Source organism: Capra hircus, chromosome 8 (assembly GCF_001704415.2).
Source record: "Capra hircus breed San Clemente chromosome 8, ASM170441v1, whole genome shotgun sequence".
NCBI classification, from domain to species: domain Eukaryota; kingdom Metazoa; phylum Chordata; class Mammalia; order Artiodactyla; family Bovidae; genus Capra; species Capra hircus.
The window spans coordinates 39633879-39657565 of NC_030815.1; the positions used below are offsets into that span (position 1 = coordinate 39633879).

At 40.1% G+C, this 23687-nt stretch overlaps 1 protein-coding gene across 1 annotated transcript; it reads left to right on the forward strand.

Annotated features, from left to right (window-relative positions):
• Positions 1616–22394, forward strand: AK3 (adenylate kinase 3). The gene is made up of 5 exons (XM_005683761.3): positions 1616–2209; positions 12688–12807; positions 13775–13947; positions 14822–14940; positions 20250–22394. Exons 1-5 carry the CDS (start codon positions 2059–2061, stop codon positions 20368–20370), a joined length of 684 nt encoding a protein of 227 aa, XP_005683818.3. The 5' UTR covers positions 1616–2058; the 3' UTR covers positions 20371–22394.

Sequence of the window (23687 nt, forward strand, 5' to 3'; positions counted from 1 at the left end):
CTGAATATTTAATTCTTTTATTTTCATTCTTGCTTTCTTAGTAAGAAATATGAATGAGCTACTAAATTTCTTTCCATGTACAGAGCTGTCTACATATTGAATTCCCCCACCCATTCTCCCAGCTCAGATTCACTGGGGAGCAAGCTTTCTCTTACCATCTCTCTCTGATACAATTTCTATCTTTAAATTGAAAGTAGTTTGAGGATACTCATTTGGCAACTTATGTGAAGGATGGCACTGTTTATTTTCACAGAACGTTCTCTCTTCCTTAGCATAGTGATCTTCTACAAAAATGGATAACAATAATGGATGACTCTAATGTAATACTGCACACTTAACCTGTGGCTGGCATTGTACTTTATACCCATAATTTGAACAACTCCAAACTAATCTTCCATGCCCATTTTACAGAGGAAATAGGTCTTTTTGTCTTGTGTTTCTATTCCTGGAACATGAAAAACATGCCATTTTAGGGCCTTTTCTCCTTGACTTCGTCCCTCTCCCTCCACCTTTCCATTCAGTACTCAGAGCAATAAATGCCATTTCTTCAAAGCTTGACTGACCACTAGATATAAAACAGCTGTCCTCCACACATTCTATTTTACTTTGTTCAGGTTTGTGTTTTAGCTGCTCAGTCCCGTCCGACTCTGTGTAACCCTGTGGACTGTAGCCCGCCAGGCTCCCATGTCCATGGGATTTCCCAGGCAAGAATACTGGAGTGGGTTGCCATTTCCTTCTCCAGGGGAATCTTCCCCACCCAGGGATCGAACCCAGGTCTCCCGCATTGCAGGAAGATTCTTTACCATCTGAGTCACCTGGGAAGCCCCCTATTTTGTTCATAGTACTTATCTTAAATTACCTTGCACATTTATCTGCCTCCACCACTAGACTTTCAGCTGCAGGAGTGGGAATTTAACTGAATAAGTATTTATAGAATCAATAGGTGTGACAATATGCTTGGGCGGGCCGAAGGCAAACAATAGAACCTGAGGAGGAGTCAGTATTTTTAGGCTCTGCCGAGTAAAAGCAACAGTTACTTTCGAATCTGAAAGTGTGATCCTGGGAAGTAAGAGACAGCCCTCCACAGACGTGTGACCTAGAACCCTGTGCTCAATTTCGACTGGGATTCCTCTTCTTTGAAATGAGGAGGAGAGCCCTTTGGGTTCACTGCCACCCACTGTGACTCTACTCAGATAAACGTACCTCAAAAACCGCCGTTAGAAACCTAGGGAGAAGGAAGAGTCTCAGCAGCAGAGAAGGGAGTGGAAGGGACTGCGGGTTTAGGAGGAGGAGAAGGGGAGGACCTCTGTTAACCCTGGGGACCGAGGAGCAAGGGTGAGGGGGCAGCAAGTGGGGGACGCGCAGAGAAGCGCGCCGGGGTCTGGGGAAGCGAGAGCGAGTGCGGTCAATCCTCTGGGACTGAGCAAGATAGGGCCTGGAGTGCATGAGCGGTGAAGGGTGGAGGGTTGGGGGGAAGGGTGATATCCTGTAAACCAGAGGAGCAAAGCGGCGGTCAGAGGTCAGGAGGGGGCGCGGCAGGAGTGGCCAAGTGTCAAGGAACCGGGCGAGGTCTCTCCTGCTGGGACTGGGCAGGACAGGGCGGGGCCCTGACAGGTGTGAGGTCCGGGCCTGAGGGAAGTGGCGGACATCCGGGGGTCACCGAGGAGGGCCCCCGCAGGCGGAGAAAAACAAAGGCGATACGGAGGGGAGCGGGCGGATGGGGACGAGGCGCGGAGGGCCGCAAGTCGCGCGGGGAAGTCGTCGCACGGGCAGGGGTCGCCGCGGGAGGGCCGAGGGTGCGCGGCTTGCGCGGAGGGGGCGGGGCAGGGTGGGGCCACGAGCCGGGGTGCGCGGGTCGCGGGGGGCGGGCGCTGCAGCGGCGGGGCGCGGGCGCGGTTGCCCAGTGGCTGTCTCTTCACTTCCGGGAACGCCTGGGCGACAAGGCCGCCCCCTGCTCGCCGCGCAGCCAGCCGGCCGGCCCGGGCGGCGAAGTGGGTGAGCGCGCAGTTTCAGGCCGAAGCTCCACTGTCCGCGCGGGCCCGGCCTCTCTCTGCAGCTATGGGGGCGTCTGCGCGGCTACTGCGCGCAGCGATCATGGGGGCGCCGGGCTCTGGCAAGGGCACCGTGTCTTCGCGCATCACCAAACACTTCGAGCTGAAGCACCTCTCCAGCGGGGACCTGCTCAGAGATAATATGCTTCGGGGCACAGGTTGGGAGCCCGGGCGGGAGGGGTGGCCGCGTGCTGTCACCGGTGGGGCTCTGTGGGCGGAGGGGCCAGGGCGCGGGAAATAGGTCCGGAGAATGCAGGTTCAGGGGTGCGGGCGCAGCCTCTCCCAGTTGCCGCCCAGTGAGGAGTCCTCGGACTGCTGAGCCACTGCTCCTCGAAACCTCTGACCTCAGTGCACAGCTTCAGGAGGGTTACTGAGGGAAGGCACTAGAAAGTTAGGACATGTTCGAAGTTCAAAGATGAGAGGAAACCCCGCGGCTTTGAGAAGTTTGTCCAGCCCCAGTCGCAGCTGCTCCTCAGGGTACACCGAGCTGTGTATGGCTTATTCTCCTCGTGCCTTTGCGCTTGGAGAACTGTTAGCTCTTTCTCTTTTTACTTTTTGTTTGTTAAACTCTATGGAACTTTCTGGTTCTGACCTTTCCCCCATACTCTGATGACCGAGTATTTATCCTCGTTGCTGTCGCAAAATTGGCTTAAATCTTTAGACACGAAAGCTATTCTTGTGCCTTGTTATCTGAAAGGTTGTTTTGTTTCTCGTTTCAAATAAGTTCTTATAACTCAGCACAAAATCTAGTCAACAAACTGTACACTGTACAATGGGTGGACTTTATCTTATGTAAATTCTATCTTAAGAAAGCTGTTTTCAAAAAGTCAATGGCAAGTTGAGGTGTTTTTTTTTTCTCTCAGAAGCGTTGACCTTTACTTTCCAAAACAAAGTCATTTTGACGCTCCTTTTAGAAAGTAGAACTAATCGCTTACACAAGTTAAAAAAGAATTGGAAACAATTTTGGATGGAAGTATATAATATTAAAGTCCTCTCATTCTCTACCACAGTCTCATTCTTCAGAGGGGAGCAGTGTCATGTGTTTCCTTTTAGAAATCTGTATTTATGTGCAAGTATATATATATGTATCCTTTGTTTTATGCAATATATAATCCTACTAAAAATGGGTTCTGCACCAGTGTGTTTTTCGCCTTATATCTGGGATATCTTTCCATCTGAAAACACAGAAATCCGTTTCATTATTTAATGTTTGTGTAGGTGTCTATTTGCTGGATCTGCTATGATTTATTTAACTGATCCCCTACTGATGTGTCATGTAGGTTATTTTTAGGTGAGTTTCCCTTTGTTTTAAAATACTGACTTTTAAATGAAAAGAATAATCACTCCACTGTTTTTTGTTTCTTGGAGTTCTGTGGTTCATCACCTAATGTGGTGAATTACTAGTTTTATTTGTCTCTTCTAACATTCATCTTCAAAAAAAATCATAAAGTATTTTGTAGTTAATTAAGCTTCAGAAGATTAAACTGTTTAGCTCACTTGCTGAGTGTTCTTGATCCTATGTATTGATGTCGTTAGGTAACACTGTATAGTCCCCAGTACTGCAACCCGTTGGGGTAAGATTATCCAAACTGGAGAGGAGTAAGGAATCTGAAAGTGAATCTCTGAAAAACAACTCAGCAGTGAGGCATAACTGCGTGGTTAGAGACCACCTTCAGTGGAGTTAAAGATACGTTAACTTGTGAAAACAGAAAACTTAAAAAAAATTAAATTTAAAGCAAATTAACTGAACTTTTAAAATTAAGAAACAAATCTCTTTATCTATAACATCCTTTGACAAGCCCATCATCCTCTTTCTGACTCCACAACGTGAAAAGAGAGACTTTAGGGAGGCAGGAGAGGATCTCTGGGAAAGATGTTCAGTCTGCCTCAGATACCTGCTCATTCTGGAGTCTCTACAGGCAGTTCTTTAACAACAAAAAAAGCAGGAAATGGAGTTGAGGGAGGTGTCATGAGATTGTTATTACAGATGATCTGTATCTCAGGTCTAAGAATACATTCTCAATAAATATTTGTGAACGGATCGGATATTTCACACAGGATCAGCACCAGAGGAGAGGTCTAATCTTTTATTTAAAAAATACTGTTTAATGTTTTTTTGATGCGAAGAAAAACATATTTATTATGAAGTAAGAAAAACATGAGAGTATAAAGAAAATTAAAGTCCTTTATAATTCTACCATCCAGACACAACTATAATTAACTCTTCGGTGCTTTTTCTTCTATTCTGTTTTTTCTCTTTTTTTCTCTATTGTATTTGCGTGTGTTTGAAAAATTGTTACAGTCTAAATGATTGTTTGGATACCTTCTTTTACACTTATTGTGATTATGTTCACACATCACTAAGTGGTGTTTAAAATGATACTTAATTTCATCAAGATTGCACAATTATTAATTGAAACATTTTCCTATTATTATACCCTTATGTGGTTAACCATTCTTTGCTATAATTAATATTGTTATGATTATGCTGGTACATGAATATTTGGCAGCATCTCCACTTAACTTCCTTCAAATAAATTCCATACTGTGGAATTTCTATAAATACTGTATCCTCAAATAGTGCTAAGGAAGGATGGTGCCAAATTACCTTCCAACCACCATTTCACAATGATTAATCCATGTCTGTATTTTATAGCTAAAGTTTAAAGTCATCCCAGCAGATGTGATAAAGACCCTGGAAATAAAAGGCAACCTGTTGACAGAAGCAAACCTTGAGTAACTCTAGACCACCACTGAACCCTGGAGTCAGAAAACTTCAGTGTCTGCCCCTTTGTCATTAGTCCAGCCCTCTCATTTAGAGATGAGGAAACAGAGTTCAGGAGAGGTTAAAGAACTTGCTCAATAATAAAAAGCAGTCACCGGGAGACAAGTGTGAACACCCAGGTCTCTTGTATGCCAATTAAATTACTCTTTCCATTATGCAGTGTTTCCCAAGTTGAGATTCATGAGATAATTTTAGGTAGACAAAACATTTTCTCTAAAATAAAAATAAAATTCAAATTAATAAAATCAATAAAAAATTTTATTTCAACTTGTATTTGAAAAAATGATAATTAGCACACCAACCCTTTAATTTCTTGAACAGTACAGCTTATTAAATTAAAAGAGTCTTTTAAAAAAATCTCTTTTCCCATTGTTTTTTTAAAATTTTAATTGGAGGATAATTGTTTTACAGTGTTGTATTGGCTTCTTCTGTACAACAATCTGAATCAGCCATACAATACATATGTCCCCTCCTTCTTGAAACTCCCTCCCACCCCGCAACTCCATCTCTTCCCTCCAGACTATCACACAGTACTATGTTGAGCACCCTGTGGTGGTGGTTTAGTTGCTAAGTTGTGTTCGACTCTTGCAACCCCATGGACTGTAACTCACCAGGCTCCTCTCTTTCCATGGGATTCTGCAGGCAAGAATACTGGAGTGGGTTGCCATTTCCTTCTTGGGAAGTGGATCTTCCCGACCCAGGAATTGAACACGGATCTCCTGCATTGCAGGCGGATTCTCTACCAACTGAGCTACAAGAGCCTGTATTATATAGCAAATTTCCACTGGCTATCTGTTTTACATATGGCAATATGTTTCAACACTACTACCTCAGTTTTTCCTACCATCTTCTTCCTGCTGTGTCCAAATTCTCTATGGTTGTGTTTCTATTCCTGCCCTTCAAGTAGGTTCATCAGTACCATTTTTCTAGAGTCCATATATATATGTGTGTTAATGTATGATATTTGATTTTCTCTTTCTGACTTACTTCATTCTGTGTAACAGGCTCTAGGTTCATTCACCTCACTAGAACTGACTCAAATGTATTCCTTTTTATGGCTAAGTAATATTCCATTGTTTATATGACCCACATCTTCTTTATCCATTCATCTGTCAGTGGACATGTAGGTTGCTTCCATGTCCCAGCCATTGTAAATAGTGCTGCAGTGAACATTTGGGTACATACGTCTTTTTGAATTATGGTGTTCTTAGGGTATTAGCTCAGTTGTGTCTGACTCTTTGCAACCCCATGGAATGTAGCCTACCAGGCTCCTCCCTCCATGGGATTCTCCAGGCAAGAATAGTGAAGTGGATTTCCATTTCCTTCTCCAGGGGATCTTCCCGACCCAGGGATCGAACCCGGGTCTCCCGTGTTGCAGGCAGACGCTTTAACCTCTGAGCCACCAGGGAAGCCCAGGGTATATGCTCAGTAGTGGGATTCCTGGGTCATATGGCAGTTTTATTCCTAAAAAAACCTGAGTCATTTTAGAGAAATTGCATAGTAAATGATAGATCTGCTATGGCAGAAATTGTACGGTTGCCATGTGATTGTCCAAAGTTTGAGAAACTGCACTGAAGCTTGGTGCTTCTCAAAAACATAATCCTGGACTAAATGAACCCCTTTTGAATCTCATTTGTTCTCATTTGTAAATTGAGAAAATTGAACTCGGTAGGTAATCCTCAAAACATTTGTCAGCTCCCAAGTTTCTGTATATCTAACAAAACTTCTAGTTTGTACACCCAGACAGCATAGCTGTGCCTCGTCAGAATGGTATTGACAGTAGAGCAAATTATTTTTGTAATGGCAAATTTTTTTATTTGTAATAGGTAATACATTTACTTGGTTTTGAACTCCAAAAAATATAAAAGGACATTTAGTGAAAAGATTCTTCCAGAGCTATTTCATGCACATACAATCCATTGTTTCTCTCTTCCTTTTTTTCCTTTTTTATACAAATCACAATAAACTACATGCAGTTTCCTACCTTTAATAATATTGCTTTCCATGAGGATTGCTCTATTTCTTTTTTTCTAACAAAGTAAGGTAGGCCTTTTTAAAATTCCATGGCTGGAATCCAGGATAATCCAGGCAGCTCATCTCTTCATCTATCCAGTCATTCATCTATGGATTTACCAAGCTGGGTACTGGCAACAACAGAGACAAATATATTTCACTGGAGGTGCTCAAGTCAGAACATGCGCAGTCAGATGGCGATTAGTCTGCTTGGGCTGCCGTATGGAATAGCACAGACCAGGTAGGTTAAACACTAGAAGTTTATTTTCTCATCGTTCTGGAAGCTAGAAGTTCAAGACCAAAGTGCCAGCAGGGTTGGTTTTCTGGTGTGGCCTCTCTTGCTGGCATACAAATGGCCTCCTTCTCACTGGATCCTCATGTGGACTTTCTTCTGTTGTGTACATTCTTGATGTCTCTTCCTCTTCCAGGACACCAGTCATACTGGATTAAAGTCCCCCTTTGTGACCTCATTTAGCCTTGATTGCCTACCTAAAGACTCCATTTCTGAATACAGCCACATCGGGGGGCAGGGCTTCAACATTCAGATTTTAAGGGGCACACTTCTGTTTATACCAACATGTGAACAGGTAGTTTCAACAGTGTGAGAAGTGCTGCAACAGAGATAAGTCTGTGACATTAGGGAAGTCCAGAGCAGGAACTTTTGATTGCCTCAGAGGTTAAGGTACATCTCATCAGGAAGTACCTTGAAAGATGAGCAAGAGCTTATCAGGCAACAGAGAAGAGAAAGAGGCTTGTGCAAAGGCTTGGGGAACATAAAGTACGTGCAGCTCCTTGTTGGGGCCATGGTTTGAGGGTTGTGTGGGAATGGTGGGGAGGTAAGTAGAGGAGAGAGATGAGGCCAGACCTACTTGGGCCTTGAGTTGAGATTCTGTCCTGAAGCAGGGAGAAATATAGACCTGGGATGGGAGTTTCTTCTAAGTGCTTCACTGAAGAGGTTTCAGCTTGAGTGATGGTTGGAGGGAGAACAACTATCAAGGGATGTTTTGATTTTCAGTATTATTCTTATGAGGTATCCCATGCATGAAAGTATTATGATTTCTATGATGGTTAGAAGAATAAAATGAATACCAAAATGTGGAATATCCATACAGAATTCTATTATTTAGCCTTAAAAAGAAGTATTGATACTTGCATGAATATTACCCATGGATATTACCCACCATCAGGCAGAAAACCTGTACCTTTAGGGTCACCACATGTGCCAACCTATCACATTTTCCCACCCTGCCAGAGGTAACCACTAGGTTGACTCAGAGTCTTTATTATTTGAGAAAGTCTTCTTTTCTAAACCCTTGATTGGGTGTAAAGCTATCATTTGATGCATTCCCTCTTGTTCTAGTTTTGTTTTGCTTCAACATGTTTTTAAAGTAAAGATGTTTATACATTATAAAAAAGCTAAAAGCAGTTTTGTCAGAAACTAGATTAATTCTCTAGCTCCTTCTCTTGGCATATGTAAAAGAGAACTGTATTTACATGTTGGTCAGGCCCTCTTTTGTACTTCATAAATGCTCAAACATAAGTTGTTTCTAGATCATTCAGATATGAGGTGTGGTTGGCTTGAGGATTGTTATAAGAATGACTAGCCACTAAAAGGAGACATAAAATTAACAATTTTTTTGTATAATACAAATATCATCTCTCAGATTAATATTTCTGTGTTTTAGAATTTCTCATTATTATCCTTAAAAATCAAAAGCTAGTTTTAACCCTTCCTATTTTCCTATAACCTTCCTTTTCTATTTTTGTTTGTGTACAAGTTTATAGAAAATTAGCCTGTTTTGAATGATTTAGTTTTAAACTACCTTTTGGGTTTTGTAGGTGTGGAAGCTCACATATTTGCTAATTTTTGGAATCAAAAAAGAAATAGTCTTTTTAGTGAGGAGTCTATTTAGATACAGCATTAAATTATAGGCAATCAAGGGAATAAAAATTTACTGACTGTCCAAAGAATATGCTGGACAACAGTCCTTCGATAATTTTAACAGGGAATGAAAACCTGAAATGTAATAAACAAACTGCTTACATTTTGATATAGAGAGTTGAATCATTTTTATTTTTTCTTTTAAATGAAAGCATTATGGACTTCAGATTTTAAAAACTGTTGTAAGTGTTTAGTGATATAGAAAGTTGTTAGTGAAAAAGATTGTTAGACTATGCGTGGAATTATCTATTCACAAAGTGTCTGTAGGTTTTAATGTTAACAGTTTTGATGATAATTATCTAAGTAGTGCTGAGTTATATAAATTATATGAGTGGCTTTTTTTTTCTCTTGTTTTGCTTACCAGGTATTTTTTGTCTTTACTTTCTTTTTTAAAAAAATCTTTTTTAAGATATAATTCACATACCATAAAATTAACTCTTAAGTTATGAATCACTGTGTTTTTAAAAATTTTTTTGTTGAAGGATAATTGCTTTACAGAATTTTGTTGTTTTCTGTCAAACTTCAAGATGAATCAGCCATAGGTATACATATGTCTCCTCCCTTTTGAACCTCCCTCCCACTTTCCTCCCCATTCCACCCCTCTAGGTTGATACAGAGCCCCTGTTTGAGTTTTCTGAGCCATACAGCAAATTCCCATTGGCTATCTGTAATTAAGTTTCCATGTTACTCTTTCCATACATCTCACCCTCTCCTCCCCTCTCCCCATGTCCATAAGTCTATTCTCTCTGTTTGTCCATTGTTGCCCTATAAATAAGTTCTTCAGTACCATTCTTCTAGATTCCATATATGTGTGCTAGAATACAATATTTGTCTTTCTCTTTCTGACTCACCTCACTCTGTATAATAGTTTCTAGGTTCATCCACCTCATCAGAACTGACTCAATGCATACGTTTTTATGGCTGAGTAATATTCCACTGTGTATATGTACCACAACTTATTTATCCTTTCATCTGTCAATGGACATCTAGGTTGCTTTCATGTTCTAGCTGTTGTAAATAGTGCTTCAGTGAACAATGGGATACATATGCCTTTTTCAGTTTTGGTTTCCTCAGGGTATATGGCTAGGAGTGGGATTGCTGGGTCATGTGGTGGTTTTATTCCTAGTTTTTTAAGGAATCTCCGTACTGTCTTCTATAGTGGCTGTATCAATTTACATTCCCACCAACAGTGCAAGAACATTCCCTTTTCTCCACACCCTCTCCAGCATTTATTGTTTGTAGACTTTTTGATGATGGCCATTCTGACCGGTGTGAGGTAATATCTCATTTTAGTTTTGATTTGCATTTCTCTGATAATGAGCAATGTTGAGCATCTTTTCATGTGTTTGTTAGCCATCTGTATTCTATGGAGAAACGTCTGTTTAGATCTTTTTTCCACTTTTTGATTGGGTTATTTTTCTGCCATTGAGTTGTATGAGCTGCTTGTATATTTTGGAAATTAATCCTTAGTCAGTTGTAGTAATTTGCTATTATTTTCTCCCATGCTGAGGGTTGTCTTTTCACATTACTTATAGTTTCCTTTGCTATGCAAAAGCTTTTAAGTTTAATCAGGTCCCACGTTTACTTTTGTTTTTATTTCTGTTACTCTAGGAGGTGAGTCATACAGGATCTTGCTTTGATTTATGTGATTAAGTGTTCTGCCTATGTTTTCCTCTAAGAGTTTTATAGTTTCTGGTCTTACATTTAGGTCATTAATCCATTTTGAGTTTATCTTTGTGTACAGTGCTAGGAAGTGTTGTAATTTCATTCTTTAACATGTAGCTGTCCAGTTTTTCCAGCACCATTTATTGAAGAGGCTGTCTTTGCCCCATTTTTGCCTCCTTTGTCAAAAATAAAGTACCCATAGGTGCATGGGTTTATTTCTGGGCTTTCTATCGTGTTCCATTGGTCTATATTTCTGAATCAGTGTGGTTTTTTTTCTCTTTAAATTACATTCAGAGTTGTGCAACCATCACCACAGTCAATTTTAAAACATTTTTTATCACCCCCTAAAAGCCACCTGTTCCCATTAGCAGTCACTTTCCATTTCCCCCCAGTATTGCCAGCCCTGGACAATCACTGATTTTTCTTCTCTCTCTCTAGACTTGCCTACTCTGATCATTTCATATAAATGGAGTGATGTAAGATGTGGTTTTTTGTGTCTGGCTTCTTCCACTTAGCATGTTTTAAAAATTCATACACTATGTAACATGTATCAGTACTTCTTTTTATGGCTAAATAATAGAATTTTGTATGGATATTCCTCATTTTATTTACCCACTTGTCACTTGATGAACATTTGTGTTGTTTCCAATTTTTGGCTATTGTGAATAATGTTGCTATGGACATTCATATATAAGTTTTTCTGTGAGCTAATGTTTTTATTTCTTTTGAGAAAATATACCTAAGAGTTGAATTGCTGCATCATATGGTAACTCTGTTTAAACTCGTGAAAAACTGCCAGACTGTTTTCTAAATTGCCTACATCGGTGTTAGGGACTCAGCCCTGGAGAATTGTGATTTTCCTCAATACTCTTGGTGAGTTTGAGCTTTATGTCCCCCAGCATGGTGGTGAAAAGCCTGACAACAGAGATGTTGCACACCAGCAATATATGAGGGTTTCAATTTCTCAACATTCTTGCCAACACTCGTTAGGTCTTTTTGATTACAGCCATCCTGGTGAATGTGAAGTGATGTCTCATTGTGGTGCACACATATTAAGTATGTGGACCTTTCCAATACAGTGTTTTAGTGAGTCCAGGGTGCTCTCAGGCCCAGTTCCAGATATTGTTTGTAAATCTAAGCAGTGCACCTGTCAAATGGCAGCCAATTTCCATGTAGTTAATGTGCTTAGTTAGAAATCTGAAGTTTCATGAATTTGACAATTGAGGATCTTTTCTGAAGTCAGTATGTCAGTTCATACCAGGAATTATGAAAACAGTCATAAGCATTGACTCTTTAATCTCTGATTCCTGAGAATTTATCCATCAGAAATAACTCAGAAGCACCCCCCCAAAAAAAAAGAAAAAAGAAAAATAATGTTAAGATCTTTAAAAGCAGAAGTGGTAGGGAAAAATCAAGACTAATTTAAAAATTTAAATGTCCAACAGTATATACTGCCATGATAAAGTGTATTTTTATCAAATATAGATATATTTTCCAAAGATGACTGAATGACTGTATAAAATCACTGAAAAGTATTTACAAAATGATGGTTAAGTGAACAAACACAAAAATGTAAGAGCACAGATTATTACAGTGGCATTACAAATTCTGTATGGGTGCAAATAATTTGCTAACAGATGGTGAGAAAATCAAAATACCATTGCACAAGAATAACATAATTGTAGGTAATATTTTAAAGTGTTCATAAATGCTTTTCAGTGTATTTTATTTATAAAAATGTAACGATCACAGTGTTGATCTGGTCAAAACCTGAATTGTGACAACAGCATCTACTTTAGAGGATTAGAAAAATGTCTACAGTAACAAGATCTCAGGTACTTAAGCTGAGCCACTTAAAAATAACGACTATTTCAATTTATTATTAAGAAAATAATTTTAGTGTATATGTTTTTCTGATAGAAAATTTAGAAAAATACAGAAAAGTACAAATATGTTAAATCACATAATTCTATCACAGAGATGACTACTGCTAACATATTGCTTTATATCTTTTCATTATTTTTACATTTATCTATTTTTATATGATGGAAATTTTGAAATAGGCATTGATTCTTTTACAATCTCTTTTTATCACAGAAGTTGATGACGCACATTTTCAAATGAGTGTGTTATCCAGGGGGCTTCTTTAGGCAGCCAGTTTCCTAGAGGCTTAGAATGGGATAGAATAAAGGCACTTGCTGACTTGCCTTTTTTTCCTGCCTCTAATATAGAAATTGGTGTTTTAGCCAAGACTTTCATTGACCAAGGGAAGCTCATCCCAGACGACGTCATGACTCGGTTGGTCCTTCATGAGCTGAAAAATCTCACCCAGTATAACTGGCTGTTGGATGGTAGGTGGAGCATTGAGCATATTTCAGCTGCCCAAAAGGATGCATGCAGACTGGAGTGTGAGCATTGCACGTGCTACAGAAACAGATGGTGGGCAGGACTGTGTGCCGCCACTCCTGACCCTGGGGACTCGGGGGCCAGTCTTCTTCTCTGTCCTGCTGCTTCTTTTAAATGCAAAGAGGGAAGTGCACTGCATTATTTCTAAGCTCGTTCAGATATGACTTTTGTTCCTGCTCCCCTTTTTGAGAATATTTAGGATGAGGGAGGATCCCAGAAGGAAGAAGGAAGGACAGAGGGTAACTTACAGTAAGATGTAAACTTTCCCCAGCCAGGGGTGCCATGGGATCCTTGAGGATAGGTTGATTTTTAGTTTTTAGAGGGAGGTCTTTATTACAAGGAATTTGCTTACGCAGTTATGAGGCGGACAAGTTTCAGGATATTCAGAGTGGGTTAGGAAGCTGGGGACCCAGGAGAGCTGGTAGTGTGTGGTGTAGTTCGAGTCTGAAGGCTGGTGAAACCTAGGAAGACCTGATGTTTGAGTTTGAGTCCAAAGGCAGAAAAAAGCCATATCCCACTCCAAGGCAGGCAGGTAGGAGGAATTCCCCATCTTCTGGAGAGGGCCGGCCCTTTGTTCCATCCAAGCCCTCAGTGGATTAGATGGGGCCCACCCACATTAGGGATAATAGTCTGCTTTACTCAGTCAACTGATTTAAATGTTAATCCCCACCCCCCACACACAAAGACACCCTCATAGACATATCCAAAATATTGTTTGACCAAATATTTGAGCAACCTTTGGTCTGGACAAGGTAACATATAAAATATTAACTGAGGGCTGCCCTACAAGTGTTACCAGCCTTCCTAGTGTTACTGCCTTTGTTCAAGTTGCTCAACATTAATTTTCTTCCTTCTCCCCTCTCTCCCCGTGGTCCTTTCTTTCTTTGTTCATTTTTAACTTAATTTGTAAAGGCTTTCCAAGGACACTTCCGCAGGCAGAAGCCCTGGATAGAGCCTATCAGATAGACACAGTGATTAACCTGAATGTGCCTTTTGAGGTCATCAAGCAGCGCCTTACTGCTCGCTGGATCCATCCAGGCAGCGGCCGTGTCTACAACATCGAGTTCAACCCTCCCAAAACCATGGTGAGTAGTTGGGGTAGAACTGACTCTGCCTTCTGCGCAGCCAGCTGTCTCCAGATGACAGATGACCTCTGTCATCTGGAGACAGTTGCCCTCAAAGATTACGTTGATACTCCTGGATGACCAGAACTCCAGAGGGCATGTTCTCAGATTACTTGCATAGTCTGCTGGTTTAGTCCAGTCAACTTGGTGGTAAAGACATCCTCAGAGGCAACAGGGGTTTGTTGTTCTTTCAAAAGCATGTGTTGATTTTCTACTCTGCCAGGTGTTGTGTTAAGCATTGGGGCAGTAGGGATTAATGACACTTTGGGTTATTTAGGGATTACAGTTCAGATTCTCAATCTATAGCTGAATCCTTTTCATATAGGTATAATATCACAGGCTTCCCTGGTGGTTCAGATGGTAAAGAATCTGCCTGTAATGCAGGAGACCCAGGTTTGATCCCTGCATCAGGAAGATCCCCTGGAGAAGGAAATGGCTACCCACTCCAGTATTCTTGCCTGGAGAATTCCATGGACAGAGGAGCCTGGGAGGCCACAGTTGCAAAGAGCTGGACATGACTGAGTGACTAACACTTTCACTTTTTTTCATAATATAATGCATATAATATACATGTAATATATAATACCAGATTATTTAGAGGCTGCTTAAAGAACCTTTTGCTGTAAAGAGAAGGTGATTGCCACCGTGGAAACATTCCTGGGGTCTCATGGCACTATGTTGCAATGACCTGGGTTTGAATTTGATTCCGTTTATTTAAAAAGCACATTTTTGTGTGGTGCTTACATAGTTGTCTGTTTACAAATCAGTTAACTACCTATAAAAATATCCTTCAAAACTATGATACTTGATGCTGGCCCTTCTAACTCCCATTTAGGGAATTGATGATCTGACTGGGGAGCCTCTTGTACAGCGTGAGGATGATAGACCAGAGACAGTTGTCAAGAGACTGAAAGCTTATGAAGCCCAAACAGAGCCCGTCCTGGAATACTACCGGTGAGTTGGTCGCTTTTCAGAACTTCTCTTATATGATGAATCACTAAATCATTTTCTGATCTTTCATGCTTTCCAGCCAAAATGCTAAAATACCAGACGATCCAACTTGAGTTAGTTTAAATAATAAAAGGAAATTTATTTATGACACAAATCCAGAGGTAGTTTGGGCTTCAGCTGCCCCCAGGTTTGATCAGAATTTTGCTCATCTCCGGTTTGTATTGGCTTTGTCCTTATACTTCCTGCATAGTTGCTGATGGTTGCTAGGGGCAGGCACGGCATCCTCTTTACGAAAGGGTGAGGGGTCACCTTTTCCCCAGTGAACAGAAGTGCTAGAATTAACCAACTTGAGCAGCTACTGTGGTCAGAGAATGCCTTGCATTTTAGGCCTAGGTTACTGTGCATTTCTAAGCCAGTTGCTGGGATGGGAGAGATTATACTGATTGGTTCACACCCAGAGCAGGCAGTGGGTCAGTCTCACCCAAACTCTGCTGTCTGGTGGAGGGAGGGAGGGCTGGCGTGAATGCCAGGAAGGCAAACCTAATGGTGCCCACTCCCTGTGACAGTAGAGGACACTATAGCACAAAAGCTTCTCAAAGGGCAACTAATCCTCAGATCATTTATTTGGCAAATAGTGTTTAAAAGTTTTCATTTTTATATAGTTTTGTTAACTCCTCAGGGAATTCATATCCCACCGCAAATACAAGAACTCTAGTGAATTAATGTTTGGCTCGGGCCAAGAAACAATTCTGTTTCTTTATTCAGCCTTCCCCTCTCTAACAGAGGGTTGATTACATTCACTTTCCTTTATTCATTCACTTACTGAATAATGACTCAGCATTAAGACAGGGCAGTGCTGTGGTTAGAGCACTGACTCTGGAGCTAGAGTGCCTAAGTTCAAATCACAGCTCACCATTTATTAACTTGGCCTTAACTTCCTGCTTAACCTCTGTTTTCTTCCATGCAAAATGGGATTGAGACTGGAGGGTTGAAAGGTGCAGTTAACACGTGTAATTCTTAGAATTGTGTCTGACACACATTAAGCGCTATATGATTATTGGCTATTACTATTGTTGTTGTAATTGAGTGTGCAGTGAATTCTGAAGTAACAGTCTCCAAACTATTTTAAGACTTATTTTTGAAGGATGAAATTACAAGGAAATTGGCAATTCACTTTCTTCACTAACTGTTAGTATAATTTTGTGATTATATAATGAACCTGGCTCCTGCAGATTACCAGCTGTGTGGCCCTGGGCAAAGTGTTTGAACATCTGTGCCATGAATTCTTCATTTGTCAAAATCAGAGCAATTATTATATAGTACCTTCTTTATAGGGTTGTTAAGGGAATTAAATGAGAGAATCCATACAAAGACTTAAAAACAGTCCTGGCACTGTTGAATCATTCAGTATTGACGAATGTTGTTTACCCTGTGGACACTATGCTAGGCCAGTGATCCACACAGATAATTAGACCCAGTCTTTGCCAAGCCCCAAAGAAACTCAGCTTTCCTTGTGAGGCAAAATGCTAGGTAAACAGTATTTATCATACAGTGTGATAGGTGCTTATATCAATCAGGAACCCAATTCACACAAGCTTTAGCAAAAGGGAAATTTATTGGTCATGTAACTGAAGAGTCCAAAGGTAGATGGTTTGGGTCCAGGGTTCAAACAGAGTCATCAGGCCTCTGTCACTCTTGGCTTTGTTTTCCTGTGTTGGCAGCAATCTCAGGTGGGTTCTACGTGTGTGAGCCCCTCAACATTCCAGCTCACCTCCTTCCAGTTCATCTACCCCAGAAAAAGAGAGTCTCTTTGCCCTCAAAAGCCATGGAGTTGGCACTAACTAGCTCTGGTCATGTCCATCCTTGAAGCTGGGAGGTGGGGACTATCCCATCTGAGTCTCATGGACTCAATTTAGTGAAAAGGTTGTTTCCCAAAAGGGGTTTGTTATTCATTCAAAAGTAACTAGAAGAAGGGAGAGCACATTGTTGCTGAGCTGGTAGCAACACTGTGAGGCTGTTAACGGCAGCCATGACTGAATGCAGTGGAGGTACAGTGGCTGTAAGCATTAGTTCTGTAAAATGTGGGAGGGGAAGTTGGGGAAGGCTGTAGAGATGAAGTGTATGTCTCGGGTCCCTATCTCAGGAGATACCCTAGTCTTTCTGAGCTTCTGGCTTTTGCTACCTCTTGCCCTTAATGGAAACTTTTCCCTCTAAGCTCCTGTACATAGATCTAGGACTGGACTTAACCAACAGTTTAAAATGGTATTTGCAGTAACCTTAGTGAGAATCAGCATTGTTATTTTAAAATAGTGACAGTTACATTGTTGCTTTTAAAACTCTTCTCAGCTGTGGGACATTTGATAGTATAACTAGGTCGCTGTTTACAAGCAACATGATGCTCTTTTTAGAGGACCGATAGCTTAAGCCAGATCCACTTTATTACATAGGCATGAAGATGACGAATGTTCATCCAAGATTCAGCCTTAGGACTGAATAGGTGTGCATAGTTGTTCCCTTGGAAGCAATGTGTTAACCCATTTGTGACATAGGCTTGATTTTAAGGTAGCTCTTCAAGAGGCTTACAACAATTAAGAAGCTTGTTCTATTGAAAACTTTATAAGAAGCTTGTGAACTTAGAAGCGGGAGGGGTTTAGCAGATGTTTCTTAACCCAGAAACAGTGGGAATTATTTAAGTTAGTCTTTAACTGTGGCAAATCTTATGAGGAATGCATTAAGGAATGTTTTTGTTCCCAGTGGAACATCTTAAAATCTAGTGAAAAACTTGCAGAGGTATGACTGATCCTGTTTTTAGAAAGTGATAAACCGGAGTTCTTCATTTGCTCTTCTGGAGCTTTAAACCCAGTGTGTATATGAGTAGTTGGAGGAGGAGGATAAACAATTGGAATGCCAGAATCTCTGGCAGGAATTTTTCTGTTTTGAAAAACGACCCCTGGATTTTGATCCTTCTCACCATCGAACCTCAAGGAACTAGTGAATACAGACTTTGATTGCTGGCCTGGTAAAAAGCCAGACAAATCTGCCTGGGAAGAAATGGAGAAACCCAGTAGGAAACATGATAAAAACAACATTCTAGAATTCCCCTTTCCTTTAAAATTCAGAAGGAAGGCACAGAGGAAAAAAAAACCTAGGTGAAAGAAGGAAGGCTCATCAAGTATTAGGAAGCTGTCTTGCAAAGAGGTAAGCAGACAAAAGAAAGCCAAGGGTGTTCTAGTGTCTGACAGAACCCGTGTTTTGAAGCCTACTACCATTTTGGTGATTCAGGTTATTACTTTACATACCTAACACAGTTTCATCAGTAAAATAATGAAACTTGAGTTTTAAATAGGATTCAATTATTATATGTAAAGCACTTAGCATGTGCTCAGAAAATGAGAGATGCATCTTAAGTGACCATTTCTGTTAGACAGAGGGCACAACTGAAACCAAAATCTAGGTTTTCCAGCACCCAGCCAAGTGCCTTTTGTTCTTGATCACACAGATCTGTGCTTACTGAGACCATTAAATCCACACTATTATCTTTAAAAAAAAAAAAAGAAAGAAAGAAATTAATTTGTTTTTGGCTATGCCAAGTGGCATGTGGAATCTTAGTTCTCTACTCAGGGATTGAACCTGAATTGGGAAGTCCTCAACCTATCCATTTAAAAAAAAATTTTTATGATATAAGCCATTTTGACAGGTGTGAGTTGATCTGATTTTGGTTTTGATTTGTATTTCCCTGATGATTAGTGACGGTGAACATCTTTTCATGTGTCTGTTTGCCATCTGTATGTCTTTGGAAAAAGACATGTTAAGGTCCTCTGCCCATTTTAAAATCAGGTTGTTTATTTATTTTTTTTGATGTTGGGTTTTGTATATTTTGGATATTAACCTCTCATCAGATATATCATTTGCAAATATCTTCTCCCATTCAGTAGGGTGCCTTTTCATTTTGTTGATCTTCCTTGGCTATAGAAAATCTTTTTAGTTTGATGTAGTCCCATTTGTTTATTTTTGCTTTTGTTTCCCTTGCCTGAGGAGACAGATCATATATATATATATATATATATATATATATAAAATAAACACATACACACAATATATATCATCTATATATATATGTATATACACAATGTATATACATGTTGTATATATATTAAGGCTGATTTCAAAGAGTGTACTGCCTGTGTTTTCTTCCAGAAGTTTTATGACTTCAGATCTTACATTTAGGTCTTTAATCCTTCTTGATTTTCTTTATATTGTGTGAGAAAGTAATCTAATTTTATTCTTTTGTGTGTAGCTGTCCAGTTTTTCCAACACCATTTATTGAAGAGGCTGCATTTTCTCCCTTGTATATTCTTGCCTTCTTTGTCATAGTTCAGCCTGACCATACTGCAGGTTATTTCAGGGCTGCCTGTTCAGTTCCGTTGGTCTGTGTATCTGGTTTTGTGCTAGTGCCATTACTATTTTGGTTACTGTAGCTGTGCAGTACAGTCTGAAGTCAGGGACAATGATGTCTCCAGCTCTGTTGTTTCTCAAGATTGTTTTGGCTATCCGGGGTCTTTTGGGTATCCAGATTTTAGACTTTTTGTTCTAGTGCCATGAAAAGTGCCATTGGGCACTTCTCTGGTGGTCCAGTGGTTAGGAATCCACTTTGCAATGCAAGGGATGCTGGTTTGATCCCTGGTCCAGGAAGATCCCACATGACATGGGGCAGCTGAGCTCACCTGCCACAACTAATGTGCCTGCGAGCTGCAACTACTGAGTGCCTTAGAGCCTGTGCTCTGCAACAGGAGAGCCGCTGCAACGAGGAGCCCTCACTTGCTGCACCTAGAGAAAGCCCAGGTAGCAATGAAGGCCCGACACAGCCAAAAATAAACAAACATTAAAAAAAATGCTGTCGGTATTTTGTTAGGAATTGCACTGAATCCGTAGATTGTCTTGCATAGTATGGTCATTTTAACAATAGCTGGAAGGGATTGGGGGCAGGAGGAGAAGGGGACGACAGAGGATGAGATGGCTGGATGGCATCACCGACTCGATGCACTGAGTTTGGGTGAACTCCAGGAGTTGGTGATGGACAGGGAGGCCTGGCGTGCTGCAATTCATGGGGTTGCAAAGAGTTGGACACGACTGAGCAACTGGACTGACTGACTGACTGGGACAAATGCCACTTGATCATGGTGTATGATCCGTAACTGTTTAATTTGGTTTGTTAGTATTTTGCTGAGGATTTTTGCATCTATATTCATTTGTGATACTGGCCTGTGATCTTTTTTTATTATAGACCTGTCTTGTTTGTTTTTTATCCTTAGGAAAAAAGGGGTGTTGGAAACATTCTCTGGAACAGAAACCAACAAGATCTGGCCACACGTATATGCTTTCCTACAAACAAAACTTCCACAAAGAAACCAGGAAACATCAGTTACTCCATGAGGAAAAAGTCCATGTAACTAGCAGGATGAGCAGAAGCTCCTTTGTCTTGTGCATCTATGAGTTCCTTGTCCTAAGATTCTGGCCTGTATAAATTCTTTGAAAATGTTAGTTTCATTTCTGCTGATTTTATCCTGGAAATTAAGGATGTGCCAAAAGGGTCAGTTATGAAGATTAATCTTCTGAAATGTTTAGTGTGTTTTATCTAGTTACCTTCTAACTAGATAAAATTAGAATTTAATTAGCACAATTATAAAACATTATAAATGTCTAACTAGACTTTTGAAAATTGGTGAGTGTAACTGAAAGGGCAATTGGTAATCTAAGTTTTGTTCAGAAAAGAAGTGGTGGATAAAGTTTCCTCATTTTTCTGGAGAAGTAAAACAAAAAATTTCCGTATCACTTGTGGAAAGTATCTTATCAGAGGCTTTTGTGGATAGTGATGTGAAAAAAAAAAGAGACCTCTAGCACTGTGATACACAAACTGTGTGACACTGTCTATGGAATTCCTGGCCGGGGGGGAAGCAACTAAATTTATAGATTAGTTGCAGGATGCAGATTCACTGCTGCCTTTTATTGACCTCAAAGAGATTGCCAGATATTTCTCCAGCAAAATGGGTTTATTTGGAATCAGCAGATAATTGCAATTTGGAGTCTCAACCATGGTGAGCCAGGTGCAAGTCCTCCCCACAGCATGGGAATGACAATACTTCAAAGAGGAGAAAACGAAGTTGGGAGGGCTGTGGTAAACAAGTCCATGGCTTATTCGTTGGCTGAGTTCTTGCCAGAAGTCTTGCCTTCTTCCTTTTGGGCTGTGCTATCTTCACAAGGCAAGAGAGCTCCCCCTTGTGGTCCCCTGACTATTGAGGTTTCTGGGGTTATTTTGCACTTTACACTAGCAACCTTTCAGTAACCGTATATCCTGTATTTTGTTGTTTTTAAACACAACTTTCACTTTACTCCAGATTTTGTTTGCAATAAAAATGTATCAGTTAGTACATAGCAAAATGTATTTTTCTATCACTTATTTTCTTTTGAAAATCCTGTGTACTGAGGGATATGACTTCGTAGAAATTGACATTGTAAATTCTTGTAAAAGCACCAAAGTTGAATTTTCAACAGAATATGTAATTAAACTCTCATGTTTTCAGAAGTTACTCAGGTTGAAAAATGTGCACTTTAGGACCTACTTGCCAGTTTCTTTTTTGATCCCAATGTATGATCTGCCTTGATGAGTAGCAAATTGAAGGAAGGCAGGCAGGCAGGCAGGGAAAGAGTGAAGAAGGAAAGGGGACTCATGGCATTAGGTTAAGTAAGAATACTTTGTCATTAGGAAATAGATCAGGTTTGCCTAGGGGAAACTCCCTTGACATAAATAACAATCATAACTAGTAAACAGGTGTAGAAATTAAAAGGATTTACACAACATATTAAAAAGAACCAGCAAACTCATTTGGCTTAGAAGAGTTCTTTATTCCTAATCAAAGTTGACACCTGCTCATGTTCACTGCTATCCTTCCTTAATGGGGAAGAACTCTGCCAGTGAATATAATCTGCACGGCCATTTTAAAATGAAAATGATTTGATTCCTTAGAGGGGCAACAGGATGCATGCTTATTATGTACAGTGGTAGCTTGGTAGGAAGAGTGGGGCAATATGAGAAGTGAAGGAGAAATCTGACAATATCTTCAATTCTCTTACTTGGTGCTAGATTAAATGAAACAAGTCATTGTATAAGCTGTTATTAACTGCCTTTGGAAATTTGGCCCATTTTATTCCAGGCACTGAAAATACAAATGCTAGCAAGTGATTCTTAAGTATCTTGTGGGGGAAAAAAAGCTGACTTTTCTCTGATTTTTAAAAGTTCAATTGATCTTTCAAAAATGTACTGAGGCTTTTAAAAAGGACTATGGTTAATATTCACATAACTGCCTTATTTCAATGTTAGTATGTACATTCTAAAAATGTTGGGTACTAATTATCCAGTTTATCAATGAACTAACATTAAATGAAAATTCAGATCTGTGGCTATTACTTGGTCTTTGGTAACTCACAGGGCCCACTCTAACTCACCTTCCCTTTATTGCCCTCATGTCTCACTGGCTTCTGAGTTAGTCTCTGCTTTCTAATAATTGTCTTAGAACACTTTTACATACATAGGTTGGTTTCATTTTACCCTTTATTTCCTGCTGCAGTATTGCAGCCATACTGGCCTTCTTGACAGTCAGGAGATCTGGGAATCAAAAAGAGGGATAGAAGAACATGGCTATGAAAATCAAGACCTGTCCTTCCTGTGACCATTTCCTCTCCACTCCCGAAACTAAAGTTTTGCATACATCCATGACTTTGGGAAACACCTGTGCTATTACAAAAAGAACTTGTTTTCTGCTGTAATACCTATCATTATGATCTGTGTGCCACATGGAAGTGTGTCCAGAGCTGACTGCCACGGCCAGAAGCTGCTGTGCCTTAGTTAAAAGCTAGTAAGGCTTCAAACCATTACCATTTTCTACAGCACCACAGTTATTTTGGTACACCTTTCATAAGCAGAGTGTGTTGTGGGAAATGCATATTGGCAGTTAGTACCATCCAGAGCGGAGAAGGCAGTGGCACCCCACTCGTGTTCTTGCCTGGAAAATCCCAGGACGGGGGAGCCTGGTGGGCTGACGTCTATGGGGTCACACAGAGTCGGACACGACTGAAGTGACTTAGCAGCAGCAGCACCATATTTATTAATTTCATTTATTTCTTTTTCTATTTATATTTCTTATTGAAATAGTTTAGATTTCTAAATCCTGCCCAACAACTACTTCCCTCCAGCTATTTTCAGTGGCATTTGAGCAAAATATTTTGAACATTCATAGTTTGTGACAAAACTTACCTAACAAATCATAGTAATTAAAAACCTCATTATATTAAACTGCTATAATATTGAACAGCAATAAATTTAAAAACATGTTTATATGTTGTCTTTTCATTGACAAAAGAAAAAAAGACACCGGTCAACTGCAAAAACACTGTTCCTATCTTTGCAATTCAAGATTCTGATTTTAGAAGTTATAGTTTAAAATTTTTAAACACAAAATAATCTGTGTTTAAAGCTTCTGGTAAAAGCCAATATACTTTGTAGAGTCCACATCCAGCTATAGCTTTTTTTTTTTTCCCCTTCAGCTCACTAATAACTACATTTAGCACTGAGTAAAAAGTTAAAATTGTTATGCATGTGAAATTGCATGGTGGAATAATGTCACCAAAGTGTGAATCAGTTTGGTGATGTATCATATTTTACCAAAGGACTCTATAAAGTGTTTGAAGAGTAA

Excerpts from the sequence above, each read along its gene's own strand:
- AK3 (XM_005683761.3), top strand. The coding sequence starts at position 2,059 with ATGGGGGCGTCTGCGCGGCTACTGCGCGCAGCGATCATGGGGGCGCCG. Across the intron at positions 2,210-12,687 it reads TAATATGCTTCGGGGCACAG|AAATTGGTGTTTTAGCCAAG; the intron begins GTTGGGAGCCCG and ends CCTCTAATATAG. Across the intron at positions 14,941-20,249 it reads CCCGTCCTGGAATACTACCG|GAAAAAAGGGGTGTTGGAAA; the intron begins GTGAGTTGGTCG and ends TTTTATCCTTAG.